Source organism: Salvelinus alpinus, chromosome 22 (assembly GCF_045679555.1).
Source record: "Salvelinus alpinus chromosome 22, SLU_Salpinus.1, whole genome shotgun sequence".
NCBI lineage: Eukaryota > Metazoa > Chordata > Actinopteri > Salmoniformes > Salmonidae > Salvelinus > Salvelinus alpinus.
The window spans coordinates 33915479-33939923 of record NC_092107.1 but is presented as its reverse complement, the minus strand read 5'-3'; the positions used below and the strand labels follow the sequence as shown (position 1 = coordinate 33939923).

The window sequence follows — 24445 nt, the reverse complement described above, 5'->3', positions numbered from 1 at the left end:
TAAGGAGAGGTCGCCCGACGCCACAAAGCCTGTCACAGGCGGGAAAGGGGTTCGTTCGTTCGCCACTTTCAAAGTTTCAACTATGAGCGCTGTCAATGGCTCACAGGCTCCGAGAAGCACTGCAAACTGTACTGCTGGAAATGCCTATTATTTGCAAGTGATCGATTTGGTGTTTGGAGCCACATTGGCTTTGCAAACTTGAGTTGTCTAACCAAGGCAGCAACGAGACACCAAAGTACGGCTGGGCACTTAGAAGCAATGGTGCTTTTGAAAACGTTTGGGGACACCAGAGTGGAGCTACAGCTCTCACTCGTCCTGCGTTATGTGACGGACACGGGAGTCAAGGAGCGATTTATCCGGTTTGAAGATGTGACAAGCGGCAAGCGAGCTGATGACATTGCCGCTCTTATTTTCCGTTTCTTGGAGGAAAATGAATGTAGTCTGGATAAAGTTGTGGCACAGTGTTTTGATGGCGCAGCAGTCATGGCATCTGGACTCAATGGGGTGCAGGCTAAAGTTAAGGAGAGGGCACCGATGGCCTTATTCATTCACTGCTATGCACATCGACTAAATTTAGTACTGACTCAAGGAGCCTCAAAGCTTAAAGAATGCAAGGTCTTCTTTGCCAACTTCAATGGCCTTGCAGCATTTTTCTCACGATCCCCTAAGCGCACGCAACTGTCTAATAATCAGTCTTTGGTGAGTAGGCATACAATGCATGTTATTTTTTATTAAATGTGTATGTATGTTTCGCATTTTATTTCGTTAATATTAAATAGCCTATATATTAACAAAATAAAATGGCAAATAGCCTATGTTGCAAATTATTTGTTTTCTTTTATTTTCAGTGAATAGTTATGTGTCTTTATCATCACGGTGAAACTGCTTTGGGTGCGACAATGCGCTGTTTAGTGAACACACTGTATTTATTTTTTGGGGGACTTAAAGCTCAAAGTTTGTGGACCAGAAATGGATAGAAGAAGAATATTAATATAACTGTTGCACTCGACTATGTTCTTGCCTATTAGTTGAACTGTACTGTATTGTACTCTTCCCCTGCAATTCTCTGAAAAAAATGTCAATTTCAAGGTGACGCAACGCCTGGTTATACTGCGTTTCTGTCTAAATGTATAGTGTCTAGAGCCATGGCATCTAAATGATGGTAATAACAGGTGGATTAATTCGGGTGGGACTGTGTAGGACCTCACTGAAGGCCCAGGCGCCAGGCCCACGGCACGCTACTGAGTAGACCTAATAAAAAGTCGGCCAATTGAGAAAATGTTGGACAGAACACTAGTAAATGCTGGTAATTCTGCAATAAACACTTTGCTTGTCTGCACCACGCTGCATGAATGAACCTCCACTATCACTCACCAGATTGAGAAACACACCAGTACAAGATCTTTCAGACTATATAAATTATTTTTGTTTGTTTTTAATATACTTATATATAAATTACATAGTTTTGTATAAGACATGCTCGTTCTTGGCTTTTACCCCGGTGATTCAGCACAAATAAGCAAGCTGGTGGACAGAGAAAGAATGCATATTAAAAAACAAATAAGTATTACATAGGTCAATAAAGAAGGAAATAACTCATATGGGGCTACAACAATGCAGAATGTTAATGTTATCCCCTTATTGTCCACTTCATCTTCACTCTCCTGTGAAATGTTGGGAATCGCCTCAGACATAAACATAGCCACACGCATAAACATAGCCACAGAATTCAACAAAGCTGGGAGTTGAAGAAAACAAATCCCAATGATCTGAGGGCAGAATATACAGTGGATGAAACGTTAAAAACTATCAATGTAAGCATGTCAGATTGTTTTTGTTCATTTTGGTGTTCGGCAGCATTCTGTTTTTTTCCCGGCTGTTCGGCACACATTTTTGACGAGGCAAGTTTAGTAGCTAAAAATTACATATTTTCATTGGTAATTGGTCAACAGTAGGGATTCTTCACTGACTTGTTGTCGTTCAACGAGATGACACGTTTTCAGTCAAAAATATTTTACTTGAGAAATACTGCACCAAACATGTTAGACGTAAAATTGAGCGACTAAGACCTCTGCAAAAAGGTCAACATTAAACATATATCTTGATTTATCTTATATTAATTCTGAATATTTTGAGGAAGTGTTACGGATATGTTGTTGTACGGCTTCTGAGAGCGAGAAATAGTAATATCGCCGCTTTTTTCTTGGTTTTCAAGCAAATGTCTTAAGGGTGTATGAGGCACAGATGGTCGCCTAGCCGAGTTCTGCTAGGAGCAACAAGAACCTAGTATGCGGACGCCTAAGCACGTGTAAAAAGTGGTTCTGCTCATTCCCCTGCACTTCCTGAAGAATACTGGACATTGAAATGCTTGGTCGGATAAATAGTCTAAGCAGGAGCAGTCCTATAATCCTGTTTGCATACATACAATTTGCCCTTGAAACAAAGGAAACCAGCCATACAGTACACACTCAGTTCCACAAGACAGGCTTCAGGCTAATATAGCAACATAATGTTTTCGTAAGAGCTTTCATTAATCAGTAATAACAGGTTACAGGTCACTTTACAGTGTCTGAACCCTAGATAGTGAGACCCCCTCCAGAGGTAAAGAAAGGAACCAGTGCAACAGACAGATTGTCGTCCTGACCTCCACAGGTTATTCTGTCATAGAGGCTTGTACTCAGTCCACATGATTAGAGCACAAGTCGGAACAGTCAATTCTTAGCTCCTGCATGGACACGATGAGACAGTGACGTAGATGAAAGTACTGATAACTCATCTTAATAAGTAAAAAAAAGAAAATCAATCATAATCAAGAATAAAACAAGTGACGGTCGCCATTTTAGTTTTCAGAGGCTTAAGTTACAGTGGCATTGAGGGCAGCGGTAAGTAGTGAGAGTAGGTCTAAGGCAATACTGGTAAGCACCACATCTCTGGATGATATCTGGGGCAAGATATCTGGGGGTTTAGGAGGGTAATTCAAGGCAGAGCAAGAAAGCCGTTTTCACTTGTCCTGCATTTTCTCCAGGATGGGCACGATCATGTCAAATTTAGGCCTCTTGGCTGGATCTTCGTTCATACAGATCTTCATGAGCTTGCAGATGTGGGGTGAGATGCCGGGAGGGATGGTGGGTCGTAGGCCTTCCAGGGCCACCTGAGGGCAGAACAGAGAGAGGGAACTATGTCAGAGACACTCTGGGAAGGACAAGACTACACTGAGACTTGTGTTTTGAGATTCCCATGTTGTAATGAATCCTATAACTTCTAGCACCCTGAAAGCAAGCGGTCTCACCTTCATGCCTATCTCCATGTTGGAGAGGTCAGCGAAGGGCACCTCCCTGGTCACCAGCTCCCATAGCAACACAGCGAAGCTCCACATGTCTGCTGACCGCCGGTTGATCTCCTCAGGCTTCTTCTGCAGGGCTGCATGGGCACAGGACAGACAGAGGCAGAGAATCACACACATAGCACATAGGTTCATAGCTATAGGAGTTCCATACATTATAGTTAGAGAAATCAAATATTTACATTCTCAAAAAGGTGAAAAGCGGTAAGCAACAGAGAGAAAATGGCTGTGTGTGTGATAGGAGCTATAGGAGTTCCATACATTATAGTTAGAGAAATCAAATATTTACATTCTCAAAAAGGTGAAAAGCGGTAAGCAACAGAGAGAAAATGGCTGTGTGTGTGATGTACCTTCAGGGGCTACCCATGCTGGGGAGTACATCCTGCCTGGACACTGGAAGGAGAACTTGACGTCTGACATGCTGATCCTGGCTGTCATGTCCTCGTCAATCTGTCAAGGTATATCAGGTCATTATAACAGTGGGTTTCAAACACAAGGAAGTCATACACCAAGGCATAAGAAGCATGAGTGAAACACATGACAACTACATCACTGTAGTGAATATGTAGTGTTAAAGTGAGTCCTCTCACCATGACACTCTTGCTGTTGAGAGAGTGTCGAGAGATCATGGGCTCGAGCGTGTGCAGGAAGGCCATCCCACAGGCAATGTCCAAAGCAAACTTCACCGCCTGTGTCTGGTCAACCACAAAGTCTGACAGACAACAGATCCATGGCAGTCATTTTCACACATTAGCAACAGCTGTAACATTGTACTCCTTCTCTAGTAACTAGTACAGTAATATGACTAGCTAGATCTTTTCCAATTCTTAAGCATGAACTTTAAAACAGACGTCCAGTCATATTCGATGAATCAAATCAAAATCAAAACAAACTTAATTTGTCACATATGCTGAATATAACATGTAGACCTTACCGTGAAATGCTTACTTACAAGCCCTTTAACCAACAGTGCAGTTCAAGAAAGAGTTCAGAAAACCTTTAGCAAATAAACTAAAGTAAAAAATAAAATAAAAAAGTAACACAATAACGAGGCTATATACAGGGGGTACCGGTACAGAGTCAGTGTGGAGGCTGTATACAGGGGTTACCGGTACCGAGTCAGTGTGGAGGCTGTATACAGGGGGCACGGGTACCGAGTCAGTGTGGAGGCTATATACAGGGGTTACCGGTACCAAGTCAGTGTGGAGTCTATATACAGGGGGTACCGGTACCGAGTCAGTGTGCTTGTCATTTATGAACATTTTGAACATCTTGGCTCTCTCTAATTCTCTCCTTCTCTCTTTCTTTCTCTCTCTCGGAGGAACTGAGCCCTAGGACCATACGTCAGGACTACCGGCATGATGACTCCTTGCTGTCCCCAGTCCACCTGGCCTTGCTGCTGTCCCAGTTTCAACTGTTCTGCCTGCGGTTATGGAACCCCTACCTGTCCCAGACCTGCTGTTTTCAACTCTTAATTATCGGCTATGAAAAGCCAACTGACATTTATTCCTGATTATTATTTGACCATGCTTGTCATTTATGAACATTTTGAACATCTTGGCCATGTTCTGTTATAATCTCCACCCGGCACAGCCAGAAGAGGACTGGCCCCCCCTCATAGCCTGGTTCCTCTAGGTTTCTTCCTAGGTTTTGGCCTTTCTAGGGAGTTTTTCCTAGCCACCGTGCTTCTACACCTGCATTGCTTGCTGTTTGGGGTTTTAGGCTGGGTTTCTGTACAACACTAAAATAAACTTGATTGAAAAAATAATAATAATAATAAACTTGGAGGCTATAGACAGGGGGCACCGGTACCGAGTCAGTGTGGAGGCTATAGACAGGGGGCACCGGTACCGAGTCAGTGTGGAGGCTATAGACAGGGGGCACCGGTACCGAGTCAGTGTGCAGGCTATATACAGGGGGCACCGGTACCGAGTCAATGTGTGGGGGTACAGGTTGAGGTCATTTGTACATGTAGGTAGGGGTAAAGTGACTATGCATAGATAAACAGCGAGTAGCAGCAGTCTAAAAACAAATGGTGGGATGTCAATGTAAATAGTCTGGTGGCCATTTGATGATTTGTTCAGCAGTCTTATGGCTAGGGAGTAGAATCTTTGGTCCGCGCCAGTTGGTCCGCGCATGCTTTGAGTACACGTTCTGGTAATAAATCTGGCCCCGCGGCTTTGTGAATGTTGACCTGTTTAAAGGTCTTGCTCACATCGGCTACCGATAACGTTATCACACAGTCGTCCAAAACAGCTGGTGCTCTCATGCATGCTTTTTGCCTCAAAGCGAGCATAAAAAAAACATTTAGCTCGTCTGGTAGGCTCCTGTCACTGGGCAACTCGCGTCTGGGTTTCCCTTTGTAGTGCATAATAGTTTAAGCCCTGCCACATCCGAAGAGCGTCAGAGCCATAGTGTAGTAGAATTCAATCTTAATCCTGTATTGACACTTTGCTTGTTTGATGGTTCGTCAGAGGGCATAGCGGGATTTCTTATACGCGTCCGGATTAGTGTTCTGCTCCTTGTAAGCAGAAGCTCTAGCCTTTAGCTCGGTGCAGATGTTGCCTGTAATCCATGGCTTCTGATTGGGATATGTACGTACGGTCACTGTGGGGATGACGTCGTCGATGCATTTATTGATCAAGCCGATGACTGAGGTAGTATACTCCTCAATGGCATTAGATGATTCCCCGAACATATTCCAGCCTGTGCTAGCAAAACAGTCCTGTAGCGTAGCATCCACGTCATCTGACCATTTGCCAAATGGAGGGCGGGGGAGAGCTTTGTATGCATCTCTGTGTGTAGAGTAAAGGTGGTCTAGAGTTTTTTTTCCATCTGGTTGCATATGTGGTAGAAATTAGGTTAAACGGATTTAAGTTTGCCTGCATTAAAGTCCCCGGCCACTAGAAGCGCTGCTTCTGGGTGAGCATTTTCTTCTTTGCTTATGTTCTTATAGAGATGGTTGAGAGCGGTCTTAGTTCCAGCATCGGTTTGTGGTGGTAAATAGACGGCTATAAATAATATAGATGAGGGCTCTCTTGGTAGATAGTGTGGTCTACAGCTTATCATAAGGTACTCTACCCTCAGGCGAGCAAAACCTCGAGACATGTTTAATACCAGACATTGCGCACCAGCTGTTATTGACAAATACACACCCCCACCCCTCGTCTTACTACGCGTCTCTGCCCTGCCGGTGCATGGAAAATCCCGCCAACTCTATATATCCGTGTTGTCGTTCAAACATAAGATATTACAGTTTTAAATGTCCCATTGGTAGGATAATCTTGACCATGGGTCATCAATTTTATTTTCCAATGATTGCACGTTGGCCAATAGAACAGATGGCAGCGGGGGTTTACTCACTCGCCTACAAATTCTCAGAAGGCAGCCCAACCTCCGCCCCCTTTTTCTCCGTCTTTTCTTCACGTAAATGACGGGAATTTGGGCCTGTTCCCAAGAAAGCAGTATATCCTTCGTGTCGGACTCGTTAAAGGAAAAATCTTCCAGTTCGAGTAGTTGCTGTTCTGATGTCCAGAAGCTATTTCCAGTCATAAAACACAGTAGCAACAACATTATGTACAAATGAAGTAAAAAAAATAAGATACAAACAAAGCAAAGAAACAAACAGAATAGCACAATATAAAACGTCAGCTATCCCCTCCGGCACCCTTCTCGTCTTTCCATGACCTTAACGTACTGTCCCACATTGGAAGTCTTTAGTACAATGCAGGTTAGTGTGGTACTCACCAGTGCCCTGGTGAAGCACGTTATAGAGGGAGCCATAGGGCATCCAGTGTGTGATGATGATGGGGTGAGGGGCAGGAGGAGACTGACACGCTCCCAACATTGGCAGCACATTGGGGTGGGAGAATATCCTGGGATGGGCCCGAGGAAGAGGGACACGGGGAAAGAGAGACAAATATACATATAGGATGCGACATATGCGGGACAATCCAAACCAAAATAACTTCCATACAGATCAACAGGTCAGTAAATAAAAATGTGTAAGAGGAAGACAGACATATCCACAGAACAGGAGAAAATACACCTACAATGAACAATAAGCGGGTAAAAAGTTATTACCTGAGTTTGGGATACTCCTCATTGAAGTCTCTGCTCTTTCTGGTGGACCAGTCGCGAACCTTCAACACTTTCACCACAACCTCATTCCCCTGCCAGCGTCCGTGCCACAACTAAAGAAAAAAATATTGAGACAAAGTTCCAGCATAACCTCCACAATATACAGTATAACTTGATGCAAAACATATGCTGATGTGTGTCAGTGTTTCAGAGATGAATCACTTTGTAACATGAGTTGCAGACATCAGTAACAGATGAAACAGCAGTCATGTAGAAACAACAGCTCCATACCTCTCCAGACTGGTTCTCATTGATCTTAGCCAGGAGGGAGAGCTGTTTGAAGTCAATGCCCGCTGCTTTGTTCAACGTGCCGTTACCTGCACGCATTGACGCACAGAAGACGGAGTTGAAGAGCATAGCTAAAGCCCGAGGTCTGGCAAAAAGCACTACTATTTCTGCACAATTTAGCACACTGCAAGGCAGTAGAAACGTCATCAGGCACATTGGGGACCTCAGTGGGACATTTACTGGATGTTCATTCCAACAAACTGTGCCTGATATTCACTTCTTGTTTTCTCAGAGTGTAGTAATGAAAAGCAGGCAGCTAGTAAATGGCTTTGTGGCTGTGGGACTTACGGGGACGAGTTCTGGTGGTGCCTTTCCAGAACGTGTCTTTGAAGGGGACCTTAGTCAAACTCTGGCCCAACTTCTCTGCTTTCTCTGCGAGGGGGGCAAATAGAAAGCACACATTGATTAGGTAACAGGGCTAATACACAGATAATAAATCACAGCTTTCTTGCCAACAATGGATGATGCAGCGTAATGGGATGTTGAATACCTTGGAGGGCTTCACGTAGGTGAGGTTTGGCTTTGTCCAGAGGAGTTTCTCCATACTTATTACAGATGTTCACCTGAGCTCCGTTAGTCACCAGGTCCTGAGGAAGACAGACATGAATGTAAGTCCAGTGGTACATAAACTGTTGTTCACATAGAAATAGAGACAGTACCCAGAGTAGGCCACCAGGGGGCATACTGACCTCAGCCACTGGGTCCTGACCCCAGAAGCAGGCGTAATGCAGCGGTGTGTTGCCGTGCTCGTTGGCAGTGTTGACGTCTGCTTTGCACTGGATCAGCTAGGAGACCGAACCACAAGATTAGACACAACACAAGGCTGTCCAGATCCTGTTTGGTTTATATACAGTGACGCTAGTAATCCACCAGGCCTGGAAAAGGATTTCTCCTGTCTGCTCATACATTCCAGAGGTATTGTGACATGTCTAATATTAAACCAGATCATAACTGTGGTCTGCTGCACTACGAAACCAGAAACCTGTCATAGCAGACTAACACTACTGCATTGAATGACATAAGATTTGAGTTACTAGAAGGACCAGAAAGAAAGATACAATTATTTTAAAGAAAATAACTGACTTGATTACCTAAGGCAAATCACAGTGTGTGTGTGTCAAAGTGTTTCATTTTGACTTGCTTAGGCTTGAGTTGAAGATGCGATGTTGCAACTGGGTACAGTTTAAAAACAATATCCACCCAACACTATTTGGGAAATGGTGCCAGTGTCTCTCCCTGTGAAATGACTGATGTCAGCACTGCAACAAGAGTAGACGAGTCTTAACCATGCAGTGAGTTTGGGTGTTGAGCAGCCATCAACTCTGGTTTCATAAGTTCCTTCCTGGTCTTTTATAGGGGAAGCTATATCAACCTAAGAGACCTTAATTGACCTCGAGTTTTTGTTTCTATGTGTGCAGTGTGTAGGTGTGTGTAAGTAGTGTGTGTCCACTCAGCCCCACCTTGCCCACGATGTCTCTGTGGCCGTGGCTGGAGGCCAGGTGCAGGGGCGTGTCATCTCCTCTGTTCATGACGTTGATGCGAGCCCCTCTCATGATGAGCATGTCCACCACGCTGGAGCGGCCTTCCCTGCAGGCCCAGTGGAGAGGACTGAAGCCATGGTCATCCCTGAGGACAGAATACAGCACCACATTAACATCACAACGTACTGCTTTCACACCACAGACTGCTTACTACTAGCAATGAGGAAAGGGAAATGATATGAAAACGTATTTATGCTAAATATGACACCACACAACCCTGTAATATAACAGCAGCATAGAACTGGAACTGCCTAGCAGGACTCTTTATTGCTAAGTAATGGTGTAGGCCTATCTGGATTCTCAGTACTGCTACTTACAGCATATAGGCCTGTTAGTAAATGTGAGGTAGGCAAAAACTCCCTGTGCCTGCTAGGCCTAATGGATATGTGTCGATGCCTAATGGCATATAGAAAACATTAAAATGCCTTTAAGTAAGCCTTCAAAGTGTTTATATCTATTGAAAACAGCAGAGTGGAATTAGGAAGTAGACAGGGGAATGCAGTGCAGCGAACTAGTGGGCAAAAACAGCTGATCCTGACTGATAGTGAAATTCGGTCAACATCTAGCCAGTTAACAGGAACTAAATGTGAACTCAGCCTGCCCTGCAGTCAGTCAAAGCGACAGGGGAGATGTGCTGCTGGCAGTGGCAACCCATCCCACTCTGCCTTAGTCACAGTGACAGAAACACATGTTAGGACAGTGGCCTGACTGGCCTCAGTGACAGGACAGGAGTGATGCCGCCTTACTACAGCATCCCAGCAATGACCTTGAGAACCTAACAGTAACAACGACAGTCAACCAGACAGAGCGGCAAGAGAGAGCTGGGTTAGTGCGTTCAGTTCGATTGAACGTTTGGTACGTTGTGTAACGCTTTGTACTGAACGACACCTTTCTGCAAAACGTTCTTGAACAGACTGACGTACGTTCGCTCCGTTTGGTGGGTGTGGCTTGAAGAAATGAGTGATGTAATTAAAAAAGGGCAGCGGCCCCCAACCTCAGCATCTCCAACCCTTCCCAATTTTCCAACTGGTCGTTCAGAAAAGCACAAGAAACGTTTAATTGAACATTTCACTACATTTGTTCATACAGAATGCAGCCCAGGCAGAGAATGTGTGCATGAAAAGGAAAGCTAAACAGAAACAGGGACAGTCAGAGGGAGAGCTGGCCAGAGTATAGTAGTGAGGCAGTCAGGAAAGGGGGGCTGAAACAACAGGCCAATCTTTCTCTGCAGGCCTTATAAGGGTCGGGGAGACTTCCTTCACCAGGGGCACACACGGCACACACAACTCCAACTGCTATGTCATCCTGCATTTCTCTGGCTACTACTGCGTTCTCCTGTCACTGGCATTCATCACCTCAGCCCCCCTCCACAGATCCTTCCCTCTCCCCCAGTCAACTCGTAGAGAAACAGTTGAAATTTCCATTCCTCACTCATTCCAGAATTTCATAGGGCTCTGATGAGCTTGTGATTTGTGCCAAGGTGTATGAACATCTGCGTATAAATGAAATCATGCTGCACTTGCTAGAAAGACAGTGAGAGAGAAGTGCTCAATGTTTATATCTGGTGGTTGAGAACTGAGGGTTACAACTGAGGGTTAGAACTGAGGGGGTATTGTGATGAAAGCAGACCCCTTCCTGGAGTCCTAACCCTCCACAACAACATACACACAGGAGACTGTATTCCAGGGAAAACAGCCTCAATGAGGCCCACAGAGACCCTGCCTCCCCAGACACACACCATCCGGAAATATGGGTGGATGACGTTGTATAGTTGGGCTAAATCTGTTCTGAGCACAATGTGCTCTTACAGAGGCCCTTTCCAACAGACAACGATCTCACATAGGACAGTAATTGAAATGAATGATCCCAGCAGAGTTCATTCTACAGCTGCACGATATAGGCCCCAAAAAATATAATTGCAATTATTTTTAATCAAATATTGCAATTTGACACACGATCAAAACACAAGTCAGTATAAATGTATGTACATATGTGTCAGTGAGTGTTTGTGTGTGTTGGAGTATCAGTGTGTCTGTGTGTAGAGCCCTGTGAGTGGGCATAGAGACAGAAATAAAAAGGGCAATGAGGATACAAGGTCAACTCAGATAGTCCGTGTAACTATTTTGTTAGCTATTTATCAGTCGTACTGCTTGGGGATAGAAGCTGTTAAAGAGCCTGTTGGTGCCAGACTTGATGCACCGGTACCGCTTGCTGTGCAGAAGCAGAGAGAATAATCTATGGCTTTGGTGGTTGGAGTCTAACAAATTTCCGGGCCTTCCTACCACACCTCCTGATATAGATGTCCTGGATGGCAGGAAGCTTGTTTAATTACCATTTAAAATCAAATGCACAGGCACCTAGACCATTTGTTTGGTTAACCTGGACATTTTACTTCATATTATGAGGCATGTCTAACCTTGCTTCAAAGTAGCGTATAACCAAAATCCCACCATAAAAACACGAAGGCAATTATTTGAGGCTTCCTCATATGCGTTCTCCTGTTGAATTGGTTCTTTCCATTTATTTTGTCTTGCAGACAAAGGCAGCATTCCTAGTCATATTAGCAACCCATGATAAATTGTTGCATTTTTAGATCTCTCCTCTCAACATTTCTAACGGATATTTCCATCTCTGTCCATGAAACTGCGGTGCACATTTTAGAAGTGTTTCCCCACCAAGTGCATTTCGGAACATTCACACGTAGACCTACCGCCATGTGCACATTGCTGCGCCTAAAGTGTGAAAAAAATACTAGTTTAGCAAAGTAGTGTACGTCCACTACTTAGATACCCATCGTGGGGACTAAGAAGTGAGTATACGCAATACCCACTAAACAATATGTGGGTGGGGCCTCCTGAGTGGCGCAGCGATCTAAGGCACTGCACCGCAGTGCTAGAGGAGTCACTACAGCCGGCTGCGACCGGGAGACCCAAGAGGCAGCGCACAATTGGTCCAGCGTCATATGGGTTAGGGGAGGGTCTGGCCGCCCCGGGATGTCCTTGTCTCATCGCGCTCTAGCGACTCCTGTGGCAGGCCGTGCGCATGCACACTGACGCCGTTGAGAGTTGGACGGTGTTTCCTCATTAGTACAACTGGCAGGGAGTGACAGAAAGGGGCAGCGAATGGATTTACTAACAGGAATATATTTCTGATTTCGGGCAGGGCCTTAAATTTGGCAGAAGCAATCAGGCCTGAGTAGTGTAGAGCCTGAATATTGTGGGCATAGGCAGGGCTCAGGCTTAAAATTAATGCCTGTGCAGGGCTCTAACCCAGGCCAATGAGTCAGTCAGTGGAGCCAGGACAGAGGGGGTGTTGCTGACCTTTTCCAGCAGGGTTGCCCAGGGGGCTTCAGAAGGGCTTTCTCCTGCCGTCCTGGCTGCCCCCCCCCCCCCCTCGGGTGGGGTTACTTCAGGCAGTTCCACCTGCCAACAGGGCTCAGATCGGCAGACGGAAGAACCCCGTCTACACTCTGTCTGTCTCTACGCTGAGCTCACAGTGAGATCATATGACAAACATCAATGGCCTGACATGGATCTACTCAATCCTCTTTCACACTAGTCTATTTGAATACTGTAAAAAAAAAAAAAAAAATCACAAGTAACAAGCCATCCACAGAAATGAGAGTCAAGCTACCAATTAAAGAGGCTTGACCGTGATTTGAGAAATCTCATACTTGTTTAGTGTGACTGAAGCCTACAGTAGGATTAGTTGCAGCTGGTTCCAGTGGGAGCTGGGAATGCCCAAAGGGCACAGCTGGCTCCACAGTTCATACCCTAGTCCAGGGCCAGCCCCTTCAACACAGACATAACGTTATGTTAGTGACCCTCCCAGACTACTGTCTGCTCTGCCCAGTCAGGTGCTGGGCTATATGGGTTAACTACACTACCACCCTTCCCCCAGGGAATTAAATATAAACAGCATTCTCTGTGACCGTACACAATCCACCCTCCCTCTTCACCAAACAAGGAGCCTCCAACTCATTACCATGGTATGTCACAGCACTGACTTTAGGCCTAATGATAGGTTTCACCAACAGCAGAACTCTACAGAAGTGAAACTATAATTCATGTTGAAGATGATTTATTCTTGAATGTGCTTTTATTATAGCTACAGATAGTAGGCCTATAGCCATGGTTGACACTCCTTTACCACCCAGCAGACTGGCAGAACAGTCCACACACATGACATTATGAAGAGTGGGGGTTGGGCAGAGCCAGGGAGTCATTTTTGTAATGGTCTGCTGTCAGCTATTTTTTATGCTAAGTGGACCAAATACACTGACTGTCTGAACCACCTGCGTTTACACAGGCAGCCCAATTCTTATCTTTTGCCCAATTGATCAGCTTTTTTTGCCAATAAATTGGCCTGTGTAAACGCAGCCAATATTATCTTTAAGAGTTTTGATCTTCAGTGCAGGATTAAAAACTCGGAGATACAGTGGGGAGAACAAGTATTTGATACACTGACAATTTTGCAGGTTTTCCTACTTACAAAGCATGTAGAGGTCTGTAATTTTTATCATAGGTACACTTCAACTGTGAGAGAAGGAATCTAAAACAAAAATCCAGAAAATCACATTGTATGATTTTTAAGTAATTAATTTGCATTTTATTGCATGACATAAGTATTTGATACATCAGAAAAGCAGAACTGAATATTTGGTACAGAAACCTTAGTTTGCAATTACAGAGATCATACGTTTCCTGTAGTTCTTGACCAGGTTTGCACACACTGCAGCAGGGATTTTGGCCCACTCCTCCATACAGACCTTCTCCAGATCCTTCAGTTTCGGGGCTGTCGCTGGGCAATACGGACTTTCGGCTCCCTCCAAAGATTTTCTATTGGGTTCAGGTCTGGAGACTGGCTAGGAGCCACTCCTTAGTTGCCCTGGCTGTGTGTTTCGGGTCGTTGTCATGCTGGAAGACCCAGCCACGACCCATCTTCAATGCTCTTACTGAGGGAAGGAGGTTGTTGGTCAAGATCTCGCGATACATGGCCCCATCCATCCTCCCCTCAATACGGTGCAGTCGTCCTGTCCCCTTTGCAGAAAAGCATCCCCAAAGAATGATGTTTCCACCTCCATGCTTCACGGTTGGGATGGTGTTCTTGGGGTTGTACTCATCCTTCTATTCCTCCAAACACGGCGAGTGGAGTTTAGAGCAAAAAGCTCTATTTTTGTCTCATCAGACCACATGACCTTCTCCCATTCCTCCTCTGGATCATCCAGATGGTCATTGGCAAACTTCAGACGGGCCTGGACATGCGCTGGCTTGAGCAGGGGGACCTTGCGTGCGCTGCAGGATTTTAATCCATGACGGCGTAGTGTGTTACTAATGGTTTTCTTTGAGACTGTGGTCCCAGCTCTCTTCAGGTCATTGACCAGGTCCTTCCGTGTAGTTCTGGGCTGATCCCTCACATTCCTCATGATCATTGATGCCCCACCAGTTCTCCCCACTGTAGGTGTAATACATAAAACAAGAACGACTGTAGATTAGGCCTAAATGGAAGATTAGACTTCAAGACATAGCCTAATGCTACCCAACCGGACTGCACTTCAAAAAAATACGTCATTCATTAGCATATGTTTGTAATTAGCTGGCCTATCATGAGGAAATGTTGAGGGGAAATGAGTGGCACTATCTAATACCGCTGGGAGAGGAGTACAGGAAACAGAAGAATGCATGAGAGGAAGGTGTTATGGCTCTGCCACTGCCTCTGTGCATTCCTTCTGCAAAAACTGAAGACACACACACACACACACACGTTTCCATCTAGGGTAAAGTCACCCCGTATTAAAGAAAAATCATGAAAGCTGTGATGGAAACAGAAAGTATCGAGAGAAAAAAAAAAATTAAATGGCGCCCAATAATTTGTTTGACAGGGTGGGATCATTGTGTCTAATATTAATTATCCGAGAAACGGCAGTAGAAACGCCTTTGTGGAAATATTGATATAATAACCATCATATCAAAGTAAACTTGGAGTCACGCGATGATATGTCGTGTGGTTCTCCCACTACGACTCTGGACAGCATGCAGTTTATTAGGCTACAGATGAAATAAGTTATGATGAACTTCACAGGGTGGTGAAAGTGAACGGTGATGAGCTTGATGCTCCTTTACAATAAATAGAGGGTCTTATTATGGTCGATGATTGACAAATAAAAATATTCTCACTCTTATCCATAACAATCTCATCATGTAATATAGCCTTCCCGCACTGTATCTGCATGCCAAGACCAGAGTAGGCACATATGCTATTTAACGCAACAGTTTGTGACAATACTATCAGTGGAGTTGAAAATGCGATGGAAACACATCGAACATGAGAACTTAAGAGAAAAGGTACAGTGTGTGCACTACATCATCACACACTGATTTTTATCAACAACAAGTCCGTTTGGTGGAAGCACACCACTGGTGGGAAAATGTGCATATATTTCTTTTTGCGTATTTTTGAATATTTGCATGACAAGTTGTCGCCAATTGGAGGGTTTTTCCTGGATTAAAAATGGGGCTTTGGTGGTGGGCATTGCAGGGGGCTTGGTAATGGGCATGGTCAGCCAGGCAGAATTTAAGAGAACATTTTAGAGGCCCTCCCCATCTTCGCAGAGTAGAGAAATCTTTGCATTTTTAAGCCAATTTCCTGCAATTCCACACATTTCTCCATGGAGCTGAGAGAATATTTTGCCATATTCCTGCAATTCCATGTATTTTGCTATGGCTAATGCTGTGTTATTTTGCCCTAACATAACAGAATCAACATAAAATCAATACTGATTGTCTAGCTTTAATTTGGATGATTGTTAGTTCTCAAAGAGAGGGATATGGTTCATTATCTTTTCTACAGACTGCCCCCCATGTCTTAAAGTAATGATGGACTGTCATTTATCTTTGCTTATTTGAGCTGTTCTTACTATAATATGGACTTGGTCTTTTACCAAATAGGGCTATCTTCTGTATACCACCCCTACCTTGTCACAATACAACTGATTGGCTCAAACACATTAAGGAAAGAAAATCCACAACACCTGTTAATTGGGCTCCCGAGTGGTGCAGCTGTCTATGGCACTGCATCTCAGCATTAGAGGCATCACTACAGTCCCTGGTTCTCAATTGGCTGACTTTTTAAATTAGGTCTACTATGTCATTGATTTAGTACTAAAATACCTATTCAAATCTCTTTTGATAATGCATTCTGTAGACTCCGATCAGCGATCATAACTCCCGAGTGGTTCAGCGGTCTATGGCAGTACATCTCAGTGCAAGAGGCGTCACTACAGTCCTTGGTTCATATACAGGCTGTATCACATCCGGCTGTGATTGGGAGTCCCATAGGGCGGCGCACAATTGGCCCAGCGTTGTCCGGGTTTGGCCAGGGTAGGCCGTCATTGTAAATAAGAATTTGTTCTTAAATTACTTGCCTAGTTATATCAACAACAAAAAATTGTATTAATGCATTTCGGTGACTACCTCATGAAGCTGGTTGAGAGAATGCCAAGCGTGTGCAAAGCTGTCATCAAGGCAAAGGGTGACTACTTAAACAAATCAAAATATATTTGAGTTTCTTCTAACACTTTTTTGGTTACTACATGAATCCATGTGTTCTTCACTATTATTTTACAATGTGGAAAATTGTAAAGATAAAGAAAAACCCTTGAATGAGTAGGTGTCCAAACTTTTGACTGGTACTGTATATCTACAGAAATAAGACAGACCTTGCTTCTGTTGCCTGTTTGAGTGTTTGTTTAATAGCCTACTGATTCCCAGAGCACCAAGCCTCATGCAACGGCAAAATGTTGGATAAAGCAATTTCACAGACTTGGCTGTTTTGTCTTTGCTATGCTGTAAAGACTTTACTTTTTCCTCTCTCATTAGTACAGACAGGGATGTATTTTGTGTTGTTTACACTGTACCAAACAGGCAGAAAGATATTGTAATCTAACAGCACCTGTTTGTCACACATATGCATGCAGCTCTCGCTCCTATGCCCCCATTTTTCTTGATCTCCTTATTGTTATTACAACTATGATCATTATAATAATAATATGAAGTAATGTCATTATCATTAGTAGGCTTGGTATAGTATCCTTGTATAACCACCATCGAGCTGTAGGCCTAAGAGCTCTTCCTGTTTAGTCTAAAGCCTATACTTCAATATATAGACAACTGTATCAATCATTCCTGCCATCACACAGCATACAGAGACATCCATGCATTGAAATGCAATCAAGCATTTTAGTTCTAAAATGAAATAACAAAGGGAGCTTTGAATAATTAGCCTAAACAATAAACCACAATTCACAAATGCATGCAACTGTTTTTAGTATGCTGTAATCAAGGCCATATATCTCTTTATTGTTAAAACAGACTCTGGTACACTTATTTACTGGTTGGTTACACTGTTGGTCAGTGTGCGGGAACAGTCAGAGGGAGATGGTCAGAAAGTTATATTTTAATCTAACAGCAACTGTTTGGCACACATAATACTCACAAAACGCTTGATCCTATACCCTCCCTTTTCTTGATCTCCAGTAATTTCCACGACTAAGTCATATGTTTTCCACAGATCTGACTTCCCCTTTCCGCCCTGAGCAACCAGTAAACATTTGCCCGCTTCGAATGTATTTTTCACGTCACGTGTTACTGTGGTCACAGTTTAAAACCAATGTATTGATGTGATTATGTTAGGCTATAGTTCAGGCCTTATTGGTCAGATGCATGCGATGCTTACATGTTTCACATAAAGAGAGCAGGGCTTGAGGGAATAGCAAATGTTATTCATAAACAAATGAGGGATTTCATTAACAGAACTTTTCAGTCAGAAACAAGTTAGAAACTAAATGGCTGAACTTGAGACATCTGTGGCATTGTGATCTGTGACAAAACTGCACATTTTAGAATGGCCTTTTATTGTCCCCAGCCCAAGGTGCATCTGTATAATGATCATGCTGTTGGATCAGCTTCTTGATAAGCCACACCTGTCAAGTGGATGGATTATCTTGACAAAGGAGAAATGCTCACTAACAGGGATGTAAACAACTTTTTTTGCATATGGGACATTTCTGGGATGTCTTTAGCTCATGAGACCAACACGTTACATGTTGAGTTTATATTTTTGTTCAGTATGTATGCATGCATGCATGCATGTATGTAGGTATATACAGTACAGGTCAAAAGTCATAAAATAACACATGGAATCAAGTGTGCCTTGAATTCTAAACAAATCAGAGTGTCACCAGCAAAGCACCCCCACACCATAACACCTCCTCCTCCATGCTTCACGGTGGGAACTACACATACAGAGATCGGTTCACCAAAAATCTCCAATTTGAACTCATCAGATCAAAGGACAGATTTCCACCGGTCTAATGTCCATTGCTTGTGTTTCTTGGCCCATGCAAGTCCCTTCTTATTATTGGTGTCCTTTAGCAGTGGTTTCTCTGCAGCAATTCGACCATGAAGGCCTGATTCACGCAGTCTCCTCTGAACAGTTGATGTTGAGATGTGTCTGTTACTTGAACTCTGTGAAGCATATATTTGGGCTGCCATTTGAGGCTGGTAACTCTAATGAACGTATCCTCTGCAGCAGAGGTAACTCTGGGTCTTCCATTCCTGTGGCAGTCCTCATGAGAGCCAGTTTCATCATAGCGCTTGATGGTTTTTGCAACTGCACTTGAAGAAACTGTGCAGTAAAACATCTAGCAGTGCTCTGTGTGGGACTGTGTTTTGCTTCACTGCATACATGGCTAGATGGCTCCTCCCATGCAGTTTACCTTGAGGATACTGTTAACAGTAGAACGTTCTCGTCTCCTAGGTGTGGACACAATCAGTGATGCTTTGGCGGCTGCAATGAACAGCACAAGGAAGCAGGATTGGACCCCTGTCTCTGTCAACGTGGCCCCTGCCACTATCACCATCCTCACCAGAGGTAGTTACTAACTAAACCATCCACACCGTCATCTCCGTTACACAGAGTATTAGTAGGGGTCATGTCAGTATGGCTCTATCCTGACCGTGATGCGTGTCCCCTTGTCCTCCCCAGACTAACAAGGTGTTGTCAGTGCCGGGTGTGGTCAAAAGACCAACTAGTGAAAGGAGAATTCTCTCTCTGCCCGTCTTAAAGCTGCCCCACACAGACACACAGGAGAATTCTCTCTCTGCATGTCTTAAAGCTGCCCCACACAGACACACAGGAGAATTCTCTCTCTGCCTGTCTTAAAGCTGCCCCACACAGACACACAGGAGAATTCTCTCTCTGCCTGTCTTAAAGCTGCCCCACACAGACACACAGGAGAATTCTCTCTCTGCCTGTCTTAAAGCTGCCCCACACAGACACACAGGAGAATTCTCTCTCTGCCTGTCACACACATTTGTTTCCTATGTCCAGCGCACAACAATTCACTGGCTTACACTCCTCCCCTTTTCTCATGCTCATTTTTGGAGGGTTGTAGACCGTTCCCCAGAGGCTTGCGTGTTATTCCTTGTAAGGACATTTAGCATTCCACTACACTGTGTCTTGCATTTACATTTGTGCACCCACACTGACACAGAAATGAGCTCACAATCACCTTTACTTTCACTAGCAGTAACTGAGAAAGTGTGGAATAGGGATATATAGGACATGGTGGGATTCAACAGGGAAGATATGGATGTTTGTACAGTCAGCTACAAAAACCCATGCAATCACAGTTATTGCAGGGGCTGAAAGGCCCAGTATGGATGTGTTTTCCCCAAAGGGAAAAATATACATCACCCTAACCAATAAGGAGGACTTAACAGGCAATCGGCTAATGGAGAAGGGCCACGTATTCGAGTGGCCGTGTACACTCACACAAATACAATCCATGTATGTGTATACCATAGGCTACTTACAACAGTATGAACACAACTAAAAAAAACAATGAAAGCTGGTCAAAATATCTCGGCATATTGCTCTGTAACGTCTAAGCAAGGTACTCAACAACAATCAAGCCTCTGCATGAGACAGCTTCAGACAGAATGCCCTGCGGGCAACAATTATGTCTCTATGGTTCTATCTGGATGCAGAGATACCAGGCATGACTATAGAACTCATGTCACCCTCCTCCAGAAATGTCTGAGTTCCACCAGTGGTGACAAGCCCTGCCGAGTTTCCCTTTACTGAGTCACCCGAGGATATTTACAGTAGAAGAGGCCAGGATGCATGATGAAGCCTGCTTTCTAATGGACCTCCAAATGCAACCATTAGAGCTAGGCTATAGCAGTCTATAATAGAGTCAAATGAAAACAGCCACATAAAAAGAGCTAAGGCAGGAAGCACCAATTATTTTTGTAGTTGTAGCATCTTCGCTCGGTCTTTGCCCAGTAACCTAATACAAATTGGAAGTCAACAAACAGATTTCAGGGCAGTGGTCATGTGAAAACATATCCAAGACATCTGCCATCCTTTAGCTTCAATTAAAGTTCACATTCCAGGCCAAGTCACGTGTCCGGAAAGCAGTGGGTTCAAATCTCAGGTCAAGTTCACACAGTTGGGGAGTCGGGCTGGCTGGGAGCCCAGCAACAAACAACCCTCACAGTCCTCGACGACAACATCAAAAGAAAGACAATGACTGTGCAATTAATTACACAGCAATATTTGCCATCAACTTTTTATGTACTAGTAAACCAAAACAGATCCATGTCCTCTCGTTGTACATGGGATGATGTGGTGGGTCTCTGTAGATTTCTGGAAGCTTTCCCGTTTCAGCTGTGTGGAACTAATTATCGGCACACAACTCAAGGCTCATAACATCACAGGGGATTGGCAAAGAACAGACATAAAAGTATTAATTGCCTAAATCTGAATCCCTCGAATGACTCCTCCAAGCAACTGTGTCATTTGTGTATTTTGCTATGGAATAATGACTGAGCAGTCCAACATTTGGGTGTGACAACTTATTTTGACATCTAAGGGTGAGTCCAATATAGATGTTGCTTCCTGATAGCTGGTCATAAGTTGCTGTGATGCCTATATACATGCATGATTCTGAGACTTGATACTGAGACTTGATAGCAGGTAACATAACATCCTTGTACATGCAATTCAACATCTGAAACAGTTGTTGTTTTTGAGACGCTCTGAGCACAATAAAAATGTATTTTAAAAAGTACTGATAAGTTAGACTTACCCCTGATTGAGGTCATTCTCTGTGTTGTCCAACCACAGGCGAACAGCTACTGCGTTGCCTTCCCGGCACTGGGTAAAAATATCATCCATGATGGCTCACTCGGCTTCTTCTGTTAACTTACACTGAGAGGCGGTGATGGGACTGGAGTGGGAGAACTGGAATACAGAAGGGAGGCAGCCAAAGGAATTCAGGGGTGGCCTGGAGTGCATTCGTCCCTCAAAGGAGAGAACAGCTACAGTCAGGGACAAGACGGGAGACGTACAGCTACACTACAGCGATCCAGTGGCACAAATCTGAAAAGACAAACATGAGAAGGATGATAATCACCAGATATAACTACAGCCAAGGATTCCTCACTGCTTTTAAATACATTCTAAACATGATAGGGAACACTGTTCCAACTTCCAGCCAATGCATAGACTAATAGATGTTGTGATTGACCCAACACCTGGTCGTGACTCAAACCATCTGTTCTGGGACAGATGACAAGCTCTGCTGTAACCCACTACATTTTGTTTTGAAACCCTGTTTGAACAATTTCCCGAAGGCTTCTCAGGACTAGAAGAATACAAACGGTAAAAGAAAAGAAAAGGTCAATGCATATGCCTTGTGGTGTACTGTGGGTTACATAGTTAGGCTACGTACAATTTATCATTTTGGTTTTAGTGGACTGATTCTAACTTCATAGATTAATGTATTGGTAAAGCCAAGCCATGGTCACATATTAATAATAATCACGTATCCAGGATATTAGCTTACATGCATACAGATAAATAAACCATGAGACCCATGTCTCAGCCTCCAGTATTTATGCTGCAGTAGTTTGTGTCGGGGGGCTAGGGTCAGTTGGTTATATCTGGAGTACTTCTCCTGTCTTATCCAGTGTCCTGTGTGAATTTAAGTATGCTCTCTCTAATTCTCTCCTTCTCTATTTCTTTCTCTCTCTCGGAGGACCTGAGCCCTAGGACCATGCGTCAGGACTACCGGGCATGATGACTCCTTGCTGTCCTCAGTCCACCTGGCCTTGCTGCTGTTCCAGTTTCAACTGTTCTGCCTGCGGCTATGGAACCCTGACCTGTCCACCGGACGTGCTACCGGTCCCAGACCTGCTGTTTTCAACTCTCTAGAGACCGCAGGAGCGGTAGAGATACTCTTAATGATCGACTATGAAAAGTCAACTGACATTTACTTCTGATTATTATTTGACCATGCTGGTCATTTATAAACATTTGAACATCTTGGCCATGTTCTGTTATAATCTCCACCCGGCACAGCCAGAAGAGGACTGGCCACCCCTCATAGCCTGGTTCCTCTCTAGGTTTCTTCCTAGGTTTTGGCCTTTCTAGGGAGTTTTTCCTAGCCGCCGTGCTTCTACACCTGCATTGTTTGCTGTTTGGGGTTTTAGGCTGGGTTTCTGTTCAGCACTTTGAGATATCAGCTGATGTAAGAAAGGCTATATAAAATAAACTTGATTTGATTTTAAACTTGACCCATGGCATGGCATGAGCAGTGGCTGTTAGGGAGCATTCCAAATGCCATTTGACTAACGTTAGCTAATACCATAAAGCTAGCTAATTTACCTGACAGAGTAAATTAGAGCAAATATTCTAACACGGTTCTTGCCCAAAATGCAATTACTAGTTGACTATAGCCATATAACTGGCTAGCCTAGTTAGTGATGCGACTTGTTTGGGATGAATCCAAATGTTTGATTTGTAAGTTACAGTGTTCAAGCAAAGTGTATTATTGTGTGAACCATTGTGGACACTGAAAATACAGCTACAATCAGGAATTACTAGCTAAAGACAGACCAACATGAACTTGTCATAGCTAGCCACTAAGCTAGCTGGCCCGCTACTCCAACCCGGCTTTCCAGATAGCTTGATAGCTTGTTAGCTAGTAACGTTAGCAGTAGTTTAAAAGTTTTGGATAACCGTGTAAGAGAATAGGCTGCTGAAAAAGTCCAATGCTATACTGTGGCTAGTTACTGTCCTATGTACCTAACAACTTTGTTTAACAACAATTTATACATCGTTTCATTATAAAAGCCCCGTAAGGAGGGAGACCGTTGAAGAAGTTTCAATCAGTTTGTTACTAACGTTAGTTGACGCTTCTTTGGCCACCGTCCCTTTTTCCTCCCCTTCTTCTTTGACTTCAGACCAGATGCCTGAAGCTAGCAATTTCGATAGCAAACAAACCCGACAAATAGGACGATTTAAGTGTGAATACATCAATGTAAAAATACACATTCATTTTACTTACCCAATGGATTCAAACAGCATAGATAATTCGAGTGAGAAATAGTTAGTTAGATAGGGTTTGAAGCGGACTGTCTACGTCCCCAGTGTCCACACCCTCGTCTTCGTTTTACGTGGGAGAGAAAAACTATTTGGCCTCGTCCACTACCAAATGCCCCATACTAGCGCCCTCTACCGGAAAACAGACAATTCTTTCTTGCGTGAAGATACACCTCCGTTCCTCCAGGGCACGTTTTTCCCTGAGGTTTTAATGACACCTTAATCAAGGCCTAGCTTTATATATTCATTTCACCGAACCCAACATGACAACAAACATGTCCGTTAAGAAGGCTCTGCTGGGGGGGGTCCTCCTGTGGGGGAAGACGAGAGTTTGAGGAGAGAACAGTGAAAGTGCCTTCCAGACTTAATGATGAAAAGCTTGTTTTGTCTGTGGCCATGGATCTTGGATGGTAATTCAAAATATTGGGGAAACTTCAAGATAGTAAGGAGTTTTACGCTTTGAGAATTATTGCTGAGGTATGTCATAAATAACGTCACTGTAAATGCAATGCCTCATAATTTCCACTAGGGAGCAGTATAAACCAGCTCTTCTCTACAGTGATGGGCAGATGAGTTGAAAAAGCAGAGCCCCCAAGCTGCCTGCAGATATTGATTCACTCAAAGAATTTAAAGAGACAAAAATATGAAATTTCATTCTGCTTGTCTCCTTCTTTCCAGCAGTTTA

At 43.9% G+C, this 24445-nt stretch overlaps 1 protein-coding gene and 1 long non-coding RNA gene across 3 annotated transcripts; one reads left to right on the top strand and one right to left on the bottom strand.

Moving 5' to 3' along the window:
- Window positions 1-1419: 1419 nt before the first annotated feature.
- Window positions 1420-23878, bottom strand: LOC139549453 (scaffold protein ILK-like). Of its 2 annotated transcripts, XM_071359981.1 has the most exons (14): window positions 23726-23872; window positions 23563-23636; window positions 21464-21756; window positions 9232-9397; window positions 8461-8556; window positions 8262-8358; window positions 8060-8143; window positions 7715-7800; window positions 7427-7536; window positions 7091-7218; window positions 3934-4055; window positions 3694-3793; window positions 3290-3420; window positions 1420-3151 (listed from the first exon to the last, which is right to left on the bottom strand). In XM_071359981.1, exons 3-14 carry the CDS (start codon window positions 21550-21552, stop codon window positions 3002-3004), a joined length of 1359 nt encoding a protein of 452 aa, XP_071216082.1. In that variant the 5' UTR covers window positions 21553-21756; window positions 23563-23636; window positions 23726-23872; the 3' UTR covers window positions 1420-3001. The 2 variants fall into 2 exon arrangements, with proteins under 2 accessions (XP_071216082.1, XP_071216081.1); XM_071359980.1 differs by lacking the exon at window positions 23563-23636 and having other exon boundaries at window positions 23726-23878.
- On the top strand, window positions 21751-22952 carry LOC139549454 (uncharacterized). The gene is made up of 2 exons (XR_011669886.1): window positions 21751-22038; window positions 22415-22952. It is a non-coding gene; the product is annotated as an uncharacterized lncRNA (long non-coding RNA).
- Window positions 23879-24445: the final 567 nt, after the last annotated feature.